The 14,556-nt window shown below is 35.7% G+C and overlaps 1 protein-coding gene across 1 annotated transcript in view; it reads right to left on the bottom strand.

The window, feature by feature from the left end:
- The window catches only part of FBN1 (fibrillin 1), a 244,697-nt gene that overhangs the window by 87,105 nt on the left and 143,036 nt on the right, over positions 1–14,556 (bottom strand). Inside the window, 13 exon segments of the mRNA XM_053717459.1 lie at positions 1–110; positions 1,147–1,275; positions 1,354–1,479; positions 1,758–1,982; positions 2,586–2,711; positions 3,955–4,005; positions 6,990–7,127; positions 9,275–9,394; positions 9,742–9,780; positions 9,783–9,834; positions 9,836–9,867; positions 9,951–10,058; positions 10,061–10,075. The exon segment at positions 1–110 is cut by the window's left edge and continues 16 nt beyond it. Coding sequence (XP_053573434.1) covers positions 1–110; positions 1,147–1,275; positions 1,354–1,479; positions 1,758–1,982; positions 2,586–2,711; positions 3,955–4,005; positions 6,990–7,127; positions 9,275–9,394; positions 9,742–9,780; positions 9,783–9,834; positions 9,836–9,867; positions 9,951–10,058; positions 10,061–10,075 — 1,271 coding nt within the window.

Here is a 14,556-nt window from a genome sequence, read left to right as displayed (position 1 = left end):
ATCAGGAGTAACTTCATGCCCAGGTGGGCATTCGCATTTATAGCTTCCCTCGGTATTCAGGCATATTCCTCCACGACACAGAAGAGGATTCCTTTCACATTCATCAATATCTGAAAAGCAGGGACAAAAAGAAAATCATATAAAACAGGAGGTATAAAATAAATGCTTTGATAGCCAACTGAACAATGAAAAAGAGCAACTACAATGATTAAGGGAGTGATGAAATATATTTTAATGCAATTTAAAAATCACTTTAAAATATAAAAATATATCTAATAAAGGCCAAATAATTAAAGTTAATATTTTCTTATAATTTAAACATTTATATAATTTATACATAAAATGTATTTCTTAATTAGTGTAATTCCCAAGAAGAGACAATGTGCACTGGGACATGATACCCATATTTTGTTTCATGATTCAGATAGAGAATACAATTTTAAACAACTTTGCAATGAACTTTTATTATCTTATTTGCTTTATTCTCTTGGTATCCTTTTTTGAAGAAGCAGCAGCAGCAATGCATTACTGGGAGCTAGCTAGAGCATTGGTTGAGCTAATAACATGAGGCATATATGTACAGTCACCAATCAGCAGTTTCTGTGCCTACCTAGATCTCCTTCTCAACAAAGTATACCAAGAGAACAAAACAAATTAGAAAATAAGAGTAAATTGGAAAGCTGTTTAAAGGGACACTAAACCCAAAATATTCTTTCATGATTCAGATAGAGAATACAATTTTAAACATTTCAATTTACTTCTATTATCTAATTTGCTTCATTCCTTAGATATCCTTTGCTGAATAGCAATGCACAATGGGTGAGCCAATCACACGAGGCATCTATGTTCAGCCACCAATCAGCAGCTACTAAGCCTATCAAGATATGCTTTTCAGCAAAGGCTATCAAGAGAATGAAGAAAATATATAATAGAAGTAAATTAGAAAGTTAATTAAAATTGCATGCTCTTTCTAAATCATGAAAGAAAAAATTGGTGTTTCATGTCCCTTTAAAATCACATGCCCTATTTAAATCATGAAAGAAAAAATGTGTGTTTCATGTCCCTTTAAGACTTAAAGGGACATGAAACACACATTTCAGTAAGATCTTTTGTACATCCATGGTAGATAAGCAAGTCAGTACTCACCCATGCAATTCTTCATCATCATAAATCCACTTTCATATCCTTCAAAACAGTCACATTCAAAATCTCCAGGGGTGTTTATGCAGTTGCCTTGCCCACATATATCAGGCGATATTCTGCATTCATCAATGTCTGTGTGAGATAACAAGGGTTAGGACAAATAAACATAGTTGTGTTTCAGATTAAAATATTGTCAGGTTGAAAACTTACCAGTGCAGTTTCTTTCCTCAGAATCAAGTGCAAATCCATTGTCACACCTACATTTGAAGCTGCCGATAGTGTTTCTGCATTTTCCATTTTTGCAAAGGCTTGGGATCATTTTGCATTCATTGATGTCTGAAAGAAAAAAAAAAAGAGAAAAAAAAAATCACATATACAGATGTATAATGGTACTTCAGTTAGCCCATTATTAATTTACTTCATTTGAGAAAAAAACTCAATATCATCATGTAACATTTTTAGAAGCTATATATTTATTATATTGTTTTTTTCATAAAAAACAAATAAAATGCAGGTTATTTAGCAAATGATTACAGCAACTAGTATGGAGAAAAAAAATCATTGTAAACAAAAGGTTCAATTTAGACAACACAATTAAATGTTTGTAGAAGTACCTTTGGGGAATATTTTGCCATTGGGTGCTTCCTTTGAAGAAAAGCCTGGTCCTCGTGGGCAAAGTGTTTCATACTCTGGAGTTCCCTTCTGAGGACATTCCTCACACTCTATTCCCCATGCAGCACCAACAGAGCAACAGCAGGCATCCATCCTGTGCCGTCCTGCGATAGCGGCCGAGCATTCCTCAAACTCATGCTTCAGGTAACAAGTCTCCAGACGGATATCTGGTGGAAAAGATACAATAGTCTAGTAAGTAAACATAATTTATACTTACATTTACAGTAAACGTCATGTATTAATTCAGGTCTAGTTAAATATAGAAGTGGAATATGGTTGTATATTTTATAAAGGGTAATAAGGATAAAAAACAACAACAACCTATTTAACATTTCAGTTAATGGAATAATTCTTTATGACTCTTCACAATAAGCTGTTGCTTGGTAACCAATCCCAATCTGGTTTAACTGCTGTTTATAAATCCATTACAAATAACTTGGAATGTTGCCTTTTTAATGCGTCTATTAAACATTACCTTTGCAAGGTCCTTCAGAATAATATTAAAGGTCCTTCAGAATAATATTATAGCAACAATATTAAAGAAACTATGTACATCCCTTGTTTACTGAGTACTATAAACAGCATCAGCTATTCAGATATACATAAACAGTTCTCTGAATGACATCATATCATATTTTTATATATACAATTTTTCACATACAAAAATATATATCAACCAGAATATACTATCAGTGAATCTAGCATTAGTAAAGAAAACCTTGAACCACTCTAAAAAAATAAAGTGTTCACCAACTAATATGAAATCATACCGATACATGTGCGTCCAGAAGCATCTAACGTCATTCCAGTGGGACACTGACAGACAAAGGAGCCCAATGTATTAACGCACACCCCATTAGGGCACAGTCCAGGAAACACATCACATTCATTAACATCTGTATCCAAAACAAACACAATATTAGTGAGGTCATAAAACCATTTATCTTCTATTGCTAGTGCATCCAACTCAGTGTTCTCTCTTATTCTCAAACTATTCTCTTGTTAGTAACCCTCTAAGGTATTCTTTAGAATGAAGGCATTGTGTGTTATTTTTCTTTTCGTTTATTGCATCACTTCAATAATGTGTACACCAATAAATTTATATATATATACAAGGTGCTAAATAAATATCACATGAAAATTTGAATTACTTTTTTTTCTAAAACACAGATTTCTAAGTGCTTAATAACTGAATTAGCCAATGGATATTAATTAAGGTATGGAAATTAATCCTGTTAACCAATCACCACCTATGCCCCGCACTCATTTAACAAATATCTTTTTAAAAGGAAAATAAATTAAAGCATGCTTAGCTGCTGGGTCTATGTATGCATTATAAGAAAAACTGAGCTTCACATGCCCCTTTAAATGGTGATGTCATTTCTCAACACTCACATTTCACCCAAGAGGAAAAACAGTAACCAAACATTTATTTTTATTGTCATGGATATTGAAATCCAGACAGTATGCAGAATTACATAATTTTCATCTGGAATGGGCCATTAACACATACCTAACAATTTCTTGCATACGTTTAATTAAGAGAGCAAAAATGACAAGGCCACCCTTTTTTATTGGTGTTTGCTTTTGGCATGTCTTTTCAAGGCGTGTTCAGGTTAGTCCATGGGGAACATAAGACAAACATATGCCAAAGTGTTGGGTCATGGGGAGTGAGCCCTGTAATGTACAAAACAAGTTCCTTTGGAGACCTGACAGCTGGGAAGAGTTTTACATTCTATACGTCAGTGGAAGTATCTTGTTGGACATTGTATTTGGCCTTCTAGGTTTCTCTACTTTTGGGTGGAAAGCAAGATAGAAACCAATTAAGCAGCTGCAGAAAGTCCAGTTAAGGAACTGTCATGGAACTACTGGTGGTGTTCCTTGCAATTCCAGTAGGGAAAACCATTTTATATCTTTAGGGTATAAGAGGCCAGAAATATTTTTTAAAATGCCTTCTAAATAGCTACATACTGTGTCTCTTAATTCCTCATATTATTTCATATACTTTTCAAAATATATTTTTTGCAGAAAGATTCACCTTTTTTGTATGTAAAGTTCTTACCTTATTCTCATATTCTGACTGCAAAATCTTATATTTAAACATATTTGAATGATATGAAAAATAATCAAATACTGTACCTTCACAGATTGTGCCGCGAGACCTTGCAAATCCTTTCTTACAAACAACATCTGTTGAAAAGAAGACATATATGTAATTATATGAGAACTATGTTAACTTATCAAATGTGTGCTTAGTTGTGTTAAGTTTAAATACAATATTTGTGAGGTTTTTTTAACCCAGTATCGGCACATAATCAAATATTGAAAATGTCTGTCCCAACAACGTTCAGCATATTTTAAACTATTTCCAAAGAATGATGCATTACTGGAATATAGCACAAAATGGAGAACAACATAACATTACTATCTATCGGCTAGATTACGAGTTTTGCGGTAAGAGATGCTCGTGCTAACTTGCAAGTTAATGTCACCGCTCACCTGCCTATAGCGCTGCTATTACAGGTTTTCATAAACCTGGCGTTAGCAGGCAAGAAGTGAGTGTTGAGCAAAATTGAGCTCCATACCGCACTCCAATACCAGCGCCGTGGTGAGCTGGTTTTATGTGCTCGTGCACGATTTCCCCATAGAGATCAATGGGGAGAACCGGCTGAAAAAAAGCCTAACACCTGCAATAAAGGAGCGTAAAGCTCCGTAACACAGCCCCATTGATTCCTATGGGGAAACAAAAGTTATGTTTACACCTAACACCCTAACATGAACCCCGAGTCTAAACACCCCTAATCTGCTGCCCCCAATATCGCCGACACCTACATTACACTTATTAACCCCTAATCTGCCGCCCCGACATCGACGCCACCTACATTACATTTATTAACCCCTAATCTTATGCCCCCGACATCGCCAACACCTACATTACAGTTATTAACCCCTAATCTGCCGCCCCCTAACATCGCCGCCACCTACCTACACCTTATTACCCCTAATCTGCCGCCCCTAACATCGCCGCCACCTACCTACACTTATTAACCCCTAATCTGCCGCCCCCAACATCGCCACCACTATACTAAAGTTATAAACCCCTAACCCTAACACAACCTAATTTTAATATAATTAAAATAATAGAATAAAAAAATTCATATCATTAACTAATTAAAACTAAATACTTACCTATAAAATAAACCCTAAGCTTGCTACAATATAACTAATAGTTACATTGTAGCTAGATTAGGTTTTATTTTATTTCACAGGCAAGTTTGTATTTATTTTAACTAGGTAGACTAGTTAGTAAATTTTTTGTTAGGATTTTATTTGGGGGGTTGGTTATGTGGGTGGCGGGTTTTACTGTTGGGGGGTTGTTTACAGGTAAAAGAGCTGATTTCTTTGGGGCAATGCCCCGCAAAAGGCCCTTTTAAGGGCTATTGGTAGTTTAGTTTAGGTTAGGGTTTTTTTTATTTGCGGGGGGCTTTTTTTTGATAGGGCTATTAGATAAGGTGTAATTAGTTTAAATATCTGATAATTTATTTTTTATTTTGTGTAATTTAGTGGGATTTCTTTTGTAATTTAGTTAATTGGATTTAATTAATGTAATCTATTTAATTGTAGTGTAAGGTTAGGTGTTAGTGTAACTCAGGTTAGGTTTTATTTTACAGGTAAATTTGTATTTATTTTAGCTAGGTAGCTAGTAAATAGTTAATAACTATTTACAAACTAGTCTACCTAATTAAAATAAATACAAACTTGCCTGTGAAATAAAAATAAAAACTAAGCTAGCTACAATGTAACTATTAGTTATATTATAGCTAGCTTAGGGTTTATTTTACAGGTAAGTATTTAGTTTTAAATAGGAATTATTTAGATAATGATAGGAATTTTTTATTAGATTTATTTTAATTATATTAAAGTAGGGGGTGTTAGGGTTAGACTTAGGGTTAGGTTTAGGGGTTTATAACTTTAGTATAGTGGTGGCGACGTTGGGGGCGGCAGATTAGGGGTTAATAAATGTAGGTAGGTAGCGACGACATTGGGGGCGGCAGATTAGGGGTTAATAACAGTAATGTAGGTTGCGGCGATGTTAGGGACAGCAGATTAGGGGTTAATAATGTTTAACTAGTGTTTGTGATGTGGGAGTGCGGCGGTTTAGAGGTTAATATGTTTATTCTAGTGGCGGCGATGTCCGGAGCGGCAGATTAGGGGTTAATAATTTATTTTAGTGTTTGCGATGCGAGAGGGCCACGGTTTAGGGGTTAATAGGTAGTTTATGGGTGTTAGTATACTTTTTAGCACTTTAGTTATGAGTTTTATGTTACGGCGTTGTAGCATAAAACCCATAACGAACTGACTTTCAGTTATGGGTTTTATGCTACGTTATGGATCTTGTAGTTATAGGCTGTACCACTCACTTTTTGGCCTCCCAGGCAAACTCGTAATACCGGCGCTGTGGAAGTCCCATTGAAAAAGGACTTTTTGAAAGCTGCGGTTACGTTGCGTTATGGCCAAAAAAGTGTGCGGTGCAGCTAAACCTGCAAGACTCGTTATACCAGCGGTAGTGAAAAAGAGCCTTTTTCACCCATACCGCAAAACTCGTAATCTAGCCGTATTTTAGCAGGTTTCTTTTTGCTTGCTAGTGGTGAAAACTATGGAAATAAATCTGTTTTTAAAGTTTAACTATATCTATAAGTGTAATTATAGGCAAACCTTGGAGATATATTGCGGGTTCGATTACAGATCACCGCAATTAAGAAAATATCGCTATAAAGTTAATCACACAATTGTTTGGTAAAGTTAATCACACAATCGTTTAGTCTCTTAAATGTTCAATAGAATTATGTTTAAAAAAAGTGTTCAATAGAATTATGTTTAAAAAAAACAATGTACATACCTTAATTACAAAAAATACTTTATTACCAAAAAATACTTATTATACACACATATATATATATATATATATATATATATATATATATATATATATATATATGTGTGTGTGTGTGTGTGTGTATACATGTGTATTTATGTGTTTATATGTGTATATATGATTGAAAAATTGTGCCGATATGATTGCTCAATGCAGGGTTGCCACAAACCTTAATACAAACGCAATACCTGCACATTGCAATAAAATGAGGTATGCCTGTAATGTTATAAATCCTTACCTGCCTCGCAGGGCATACATGGACTTCCCCAGGCAGCTCCCAAAGTAGAACAACATTGTGATCTTAGCGTGCCACCATTTATATTAATTTCACATCTCCCATTCACAATATTCTGCCAGCAAGTGCCCTTTACAGTTTCTAGGGAAAAGAATATAGAGTACACACTGTGACATTACTTATAAGAGTTGTATTTTTATACTTGCAACTTTCAAATACATAAATATAAGCTTATATTTCCAGAAAGAGCAAACTCTACAGCAGTAAATATCCCCATAGAAAACAAAAGAAGCATACTTGATCTTATATAGTAACATTACATGATCAAGACCCATATTTACATTTTAAACAATATACATTAAATCCTGGGAAGGTATTGATAGTTTAGTAATTTTCTTTTAATCCTGATTTTGGAGAGGTATGTAAAGGAAAACAATTTAGCCCCCTGTTATATATTCTAGCCTAATAATTAATAGTGCCTGCTGAAGGCAGGACTTGGTGTCATTGTGTTGAAGATTTAACAACACAGTTCATATGATCACAATTGTGTTAATTGCTTTTGAAGATAACAAAAGTAAAATATCAGTTTTACAGTACTATTAATATTTGTTATGCATGTATTATCAAAGTTTTTTTTTTTAAAAAAAAAAAAGCAAAACAAAAAATAAATAAATATCAAGATATACAAGATACTGTGGTAAAGAAAATCTGCTATCAACATCAGGCTGCAAATAGGTGATAAAGTAATATGACAAGGATAACTAATAACAACAATAGAAAATTATCCCAGGCGAAACAAACACACTCTAGTGGATATCTGAACTCCGGTTTAAAATGTCACTTTAAGGCAATGTTCCGTGAAAAACAGGCATCTATGTTTTCTAAACTAGGTGTATAATTAAGATGGCCCTTACTAGCTTAGTATCCTTATATATATATTTTTGTATATTTTATACTCTTTTTGGAAATATATTCATTAACAGCCTATTGAGTGTTGAACAATTAACTATTGCTATTTCTGACATCATTTTGATACATCATAGTTCTAAATGAAAGGTTCTGCACTTATTAGTAAAGGTTTTTTCCGCTCATTGTATAGGGCTCTAACCTGCAGGTCAGCTTTCAAGATAACTAGAACATTGCATTTTATGAATTTGTATTTTGTATTAAACAAGCGATTTAATTGATGTTCTATAGCTATAGTTGGAATATTTCATGTTAAATGCTGCATTTAGATGCAACAAGTAAATTACTAGTAAGAGGTTAATATGTAAGGGAGGGGTTGTAACCTCCCATTAACATTGACCAATCACTGTGTTAAGCAATCCCTTTAAATATGTTCACTTCTTAAGTGATTGCAGGTTTATGATTACGGCACTGCCGAAACTAGTCAACCACCTGCATTCCTTTTACCTGTTTGCTGTGATGTGATGTAACGTTTTAAACAAGAAGAATAAAGAATTGTTTTTTACGCATACAAGGAACCGACTGCTGCCTCATCTTTTGCTATCTAAGGATAACTAATATATCTAATATGTATTATATCTAATATATCTAACTAATATAAAATGTTATATCTATAGCAGGAAGCCCTTTCATAAGAGAACTTGATTTATAGAAAATCAGGCAAACAGGCAAGACATATATAGTGAAAAATAAATAATAATGTCTTATAACATCAGATAAGAAAACCCCGCTGCCTGCTTCAATCTCTCCCAAGATTGTAGAAAGAAACTTTGAGGCTTTTATTATGTTTCAAGCTATTTTAATGCTTTAAATTTATTTTAAAGTGATTTCGAACTAACTTCAATGTTTGCTGAGTCTTGTTGAAAAATAAATTAGATTTTTGGATTCAAATAGTAAGTATATTATTTTTCTTTTCATGCGAATAGTAAGTATATTATTTTTCTTTTCATGCGTTGTTCCAACTGTGCTTCATCATTGTGATTTCTTATTTTCCAGGGGTGTCCAAACTTTGCTCTCCAGAGGTTTTGGAACTACATTTCCGATGATGCTCAGCCAGCATTTTATCTAGCTGAGCATCATGGCAAATGTAGTTCCAAAACCTCTGGAGAGCAAAGTTTGGACACCCCTGTAAGCAATACAGCTACCCCTTTTGAAAAGGGGTGTCAAAAGCAATAACAAAGGAACCTGCGCTGCTATTGTGTCCAAAGACATTTATAGTAAATGAGGATGTGTTGTAAGTTTATGAGTGTTGGTATGAGGGGCTGAGTCCTCTACAAAGGAAGATTTTATTAATAGAAACACTGCAAATACCCTAAACTTACCTATACAAATAGTCTTGGTTGTATCCAACGTGCTTCCAGTAGGGCATTCACACACAAAGGAGCCTACATTATTTCTGCAAAGTCCATTAATACAGGGGTTCGACTCACATTCATCAACATCTGAAACAAGGTATCAATTAATGACGCGCAAACAAACAATGTACATGATGTTATAAAGCAAGTATGTTTGTGGGTTGGCACAGGTGAGTTAACTTTTAATAGTTTATACAATGCCTAGGGGGCACCAAAAGTATAAATCTGCCTCTTTTTACAGATAAGTCTACCTTAATTCCATATAAATAAATGTCAGTCAGTCCATTACAGGCTTGTCCCAAACCCATATCCCCCTCTGCATCTCTTTATTTGATTTCCTGCACGCCCCATCTTCAATAAGAATGTAATTTTTTTAAATTCTGTCCCCCTGTGTTTCACTTTAAACCTCCCATATTTACCCAGAAGAGTGTTACCTTCACATGTTTTGAGGTCAGGTTTATAGACAAATCCTTTGGACAGGTGCAGGAAAAGCTTCCTGGTGTGTTACGACACTGACCATTGTCACAGCAGCAGTCTGTTTAAGGCACATTCATCAATATCTGATAATTTAAAAAGAAGTATTTGTTATATTTTTATAAAAAGAAATTCTGTGAATGCAGCAGGAAATTCACATATATCATACCAATGCATTTCTTGCCACTAGTATCCACATCATATCCAGAGTTACAGATGCATTTATAGGTGCCACGGAGATTTTCACAAGCACCATTTTGGCATATATCAGAATCAAAGCACATTCATTAATGTCTAGGAAAAGAAGTGAAATATAATGTTAAACAAGACTTGAAAAGAACACCACACACATATATATATATATATATATATATATTATATATATATATATGTATATATACGTATATATATATATACACACACACTATATTCTAATTGTCCTTGTTCTCTACTATTCAGTTCCCATTGTTTAGCGGTGTTAGCATATTTTTTTCAGTCAGTCAATGGAATATGGTATTCGGTCAATGAGAAAAGTTTGATTTTTTTCTTTGTTTTTCAATATTTGCAGTCACTGAAACAGACAATTTAGCCATAATGTCTGGCAGTGTTCCTAGATTTAAGAATGCTATTTATGTAACTATGTAATTACATTGTTATTCATTCAATGGATTCTTTAAGTCATCATTGTTAATTACTTTCATAGGCCTAGATTTGGAGTTTGGCGGTAGCCGTGAAAACCAGCGTTAGAGGCTCCTAACGCTGGTTTTAGGCTAACTCCGGTATTTGGAGTCACTCAAAAAAGGGTCTAACGCTCATTTTTCAGCCGCGACTTTTCCATACCGCAGATCCCCTTATGTAAATTGCGTATCCTATCTTTTCAATGGGATTTTTCTAACTCCGGTATTTAGAGTCGTGGCTGAAGTGAGCGTTAGAAATCTAACGACAAAACTCCAGCCGCAGAAAAAAGTCAGTAGTTAAGAGCTTTCTGGGCTAACGCCGGTTCATAAAGCTCTTAACTACTGTACTCTAAAGTACACTAACGCCCATAAACTACGTATGTACCCCTAAACCGAGGTCCCCCCACATCGCCGCCACTCGATTACATTTTTTTAACCCCTAATCTGCCGACCGCCACCTACGTTATACTTATGTACCCCTAATCTGCTGCCCCCTAACACCGCCGACCCCTGTATATTTATTAACCCCTAATCTGCCCCCCCACAACGTCGCCGCCAGCTACCTACAATAATTAACCCCTAATCTGCCGACCGCAAAGCGCCGCCACCTACATTATAGCTATGTACCCCCTAATCTGCTGCCCCTAACACCCGCCGACCCCCTATATTATATTTATTAACCCCTAATCTGCCCCCCTCAACGTCGCCTCCACCTGCCTACACTTATTAACCCCTAATCTGCCGAGGCGGACCGCACCGCTACTATAATAAAGTTATTAACCCCTAATCCGCCTCACTAACCCTATAATAAATAGTATTAACCCCTAATCTGCCCTCCCTAACATCGCCGACACCTAACTTCAATTATTAACCCCTAATCTGCCGACCGGAGCTCACCGCTATTCTAATAAATGTATTAACCCCTAAAGCTAAGTCTAACCCTAACACTAACACCCCCATAAATTAAATATAATTTTAATCTAACGAAATAAATTAACTCTTATTAAATAAATTATTCCTATTTAAAGATAAATACTTACCTGTAAAATAAATCCTAATATAGCTACAATATAAATTATAATTACATTGTAGCTATTTTAGGATTAATATTTATTTTACAGGCAACTTTGTAATTATTTTAACCATGTACAATAGCTATTAAATAGTTAAGAACTATTTAATAGCTACCTAGTTAAAATAATTACAAAATTACCTGTAAAATAAATCCTAAACCTAAGTTACAATTAAACCTAACACTATACTATCATTAACTTAATTAAATAAAATACCTATAATACCTACAATTAATCCTAACACTACACTATCAATACATTAATTAAATACAATATCTACAAATAACTACAATGAAATAAACTAACTAAAGTACAAAAAATAAAAAAGAACTAAGTTACAAAAAAATAAAAAAATATCTACAAACATAAGAAAATATTACAACAATTTTAAACTAATTACACCTACTCTAAGCCCCCTAATAAAATAACAAAGACCCCCAAAGTAAAAAATGCCCTACCCTATTCTAAATTAATAAAGTTCAAAGCTCTTTTACCTTACCAGCCCTGAACAGGGCCCTTTGCGGGGCATGCCAAAAGAAGTTCAGCTCTATTGCCTGGAAAAAAAAAACATACAATACCCCCCCTCAACATTACAACCCACATACCCCTAATCTAACCCAAACCCCCCTTAATAAACCTAACACTAAGCCCCTGAAGATCATCCTACCTTGTCTTCACCTCACCAGGTATCACCGATCCATCCTGGCTCCAAAATCTTCATCCAACCCAAGCGGGGGCTGGCGATCCATCATCCGGTGGCTGAAGAGGTCCAGAAGAGGCTCCAAAGTCTTCATCCTATCGGGAAGAAGAGGCGATCCGGACCGGCAACCATCTTGATCCAAGCGGCATCTTCTATTTTCATCCGATGACGACCGGCTCCATCCTGAAGACCTCCACCGCGGACCCATCTTCTTCCGGCGACGTCCAACTGAAGAATGACGGTTCCTTTAAGGGACGTCATCCAAGATGGCGTCCCTCGAATTCCGATTGGCTGATAGGATTCTATCAGCCAATCGGAATTAAGGTAGGAATATTCCTGATTGGCTGATGGAATCAGCCAATCAGAATCAAGTTCCAATCTGATTGGCTGATCCAATCAGCCAATCAGATTGAGCTCGCATTCTATTGGCTGTTCCGATCAGCCAATAGAATGCGAGCTCAATCTGATTGGCTGATTGGATCAGCCAATCGGATTGAACTTGATTCTGATTGGCTGATTCCATCAGCCAATCAGAATATTCCTACCTTAATTCCGATTGGCTGATAGAATCCTATCAGCCAATCGGAATTCGAGGGACGCCATCTTGGATGACGTCCCTTAAAGGAACCGTCATTCTTCAGTTGGACGTCGCTGGAAGAAGATGGGTCCGCGGTGGAGGTCTTCAGGATGGAGCCGGTCGTCATCGGATGAAGATAGAAGATGCGCTTGGATCAAGATGGTTGCTGGTCCGGATCGCCTCTTCTTCCCGGATAGGATGAAGACTTTGGAGCCTCTTCTGGACCTCTTCAGCCACCGGATGATGGATCGCCAGCCCCCGCTTGGGTTGGATGAAGATTTTGGAGCCAGGACGGATCGGTGATACCTGGTGAGGTGAAGACAAGGGTAGGATGATCTTCAGGGGCTTAGTGTTAGGTTTATTTAAGGGGGTTTGGGTTAGATTAGGGGAATGTTGGGTGGTGGGTTGTAATGTTGGGGGGGGTATTGTATGTTTTTTTTTTACAGGCAAAAGAGCTGAACTTCTTGGGGCATGCCCCGCAAAGGGCCCTGTTCAGGGCTGGTAAGGTAAAAGAGCTTTGAACTTTATTAATTTAGAATAGGGTAGGGCATTTTTATTTTGGGGGTCTTTGTTAATTTATTAGGGGGCTTAGAGTAGGTGTAATTAGTTTAAAATTGTTGTAATATTTTTCTTATGTTTGTAGATATTTTTTTATTTTTTGTAACTTATTTCTTTTTAATTTTTGTACTTTAGTTAGTTTATTTCATTGTAGTTATTTGTAGATATTGTATTTAATTAATTTATTGATAGTGTAGTGTTAGGTTTAATTGTAGGTAATTGTAGGTATTTTATTTAATTAATTTAATGATAGTATAGTGTTAGGTTTAATTGTAACTTAGGTTAGGATTTATTTTACAGGTAATGTTGTAATTATTTTTAACTAGGTAACTATTAAATAGTTTCTTAACTATTTAATAGCTATTGTACCTGGTTAAAATAAATACAAAGTTACCTGTAAAATAAATATTAATCCTAAAATAGCTACAATGTAATTATAATTTATATTGTAGCTATATTAGGATTTATTTTACAGGTAAGTATTTAGCTTTAAATAGGATTAATTTATTTAATAAGAGTTAATTTATTTTGTTAGATTTAAATTATATTTAACTTATGGGGGTTGTTAGTGTTAGGGTTAGACTTAGCTTTAGGGGTTAATACATTTATTAGAATAGCGGTGAGCTCCGGTCGGCAGATTAGGGGTTAATAATTGAAGTTAGGTGTCGGCGATGTTAGGGAGGGCAGATTAGGGGTTAATACTATTTATTATAGGGTTAGTGAGGCGGATTAGGGGTTAATAAATTTATTATAGTAGCGCTCAGGTCCGGTTGGCAGATTAGGGGTAATAAGTGTAGGCAGGTGGAGGCGACGTTGTGGGGAGCAGATTAGGGGTTAATAAATATAATATAGGGGTCGGCGTGTTAGGGCAGCAGATTAGGGGTACATAGGGAAAATGTAAGTAGCGGCGGTTTACGGGTAGCGACAGATTAGGGGTAAAAAAATATGCAGGGGTCAGCGATAGCGGGGGCGGCAGAATAGGGGTTCATAAGTGTAAGGTTAGGGGTGTTTAGACACGGGGTACATGTTAGGGTGTTATGTGCAGACGTAGGAAGTGTTTCCCCATAGCAAACAATGGGGCTGCGTTAGGAGCTGAACGCGGCTTTTTTGCAGGTGTTAGGTTTTTTTCAGCTCAAACAGCCCCATTGTTTCCTATGGGGGAATCGTGCACGAGCACGTTTTTGAGGCTG

Source organism: Bombina bombina, chromosome 6 (assembly GCF_027579735.1).
Source record: "Bombina bombina isolate aBomBom1 chromosome 6, aBomBom1.pri, whole genome shotgun sequence".
NCBI classification, from domain to species: domain Eukaryota; kingdom Metazoa; phylum Chordata; class Amphibia; order Anura; family Bombinatoridae; genus Bombina; species Bombina bombina.
The sequence above is the reverse complement of the archived record's forward strand: the minus strand, read 5'-3'. Positions and strand labels throughout refer to the sequence as shown.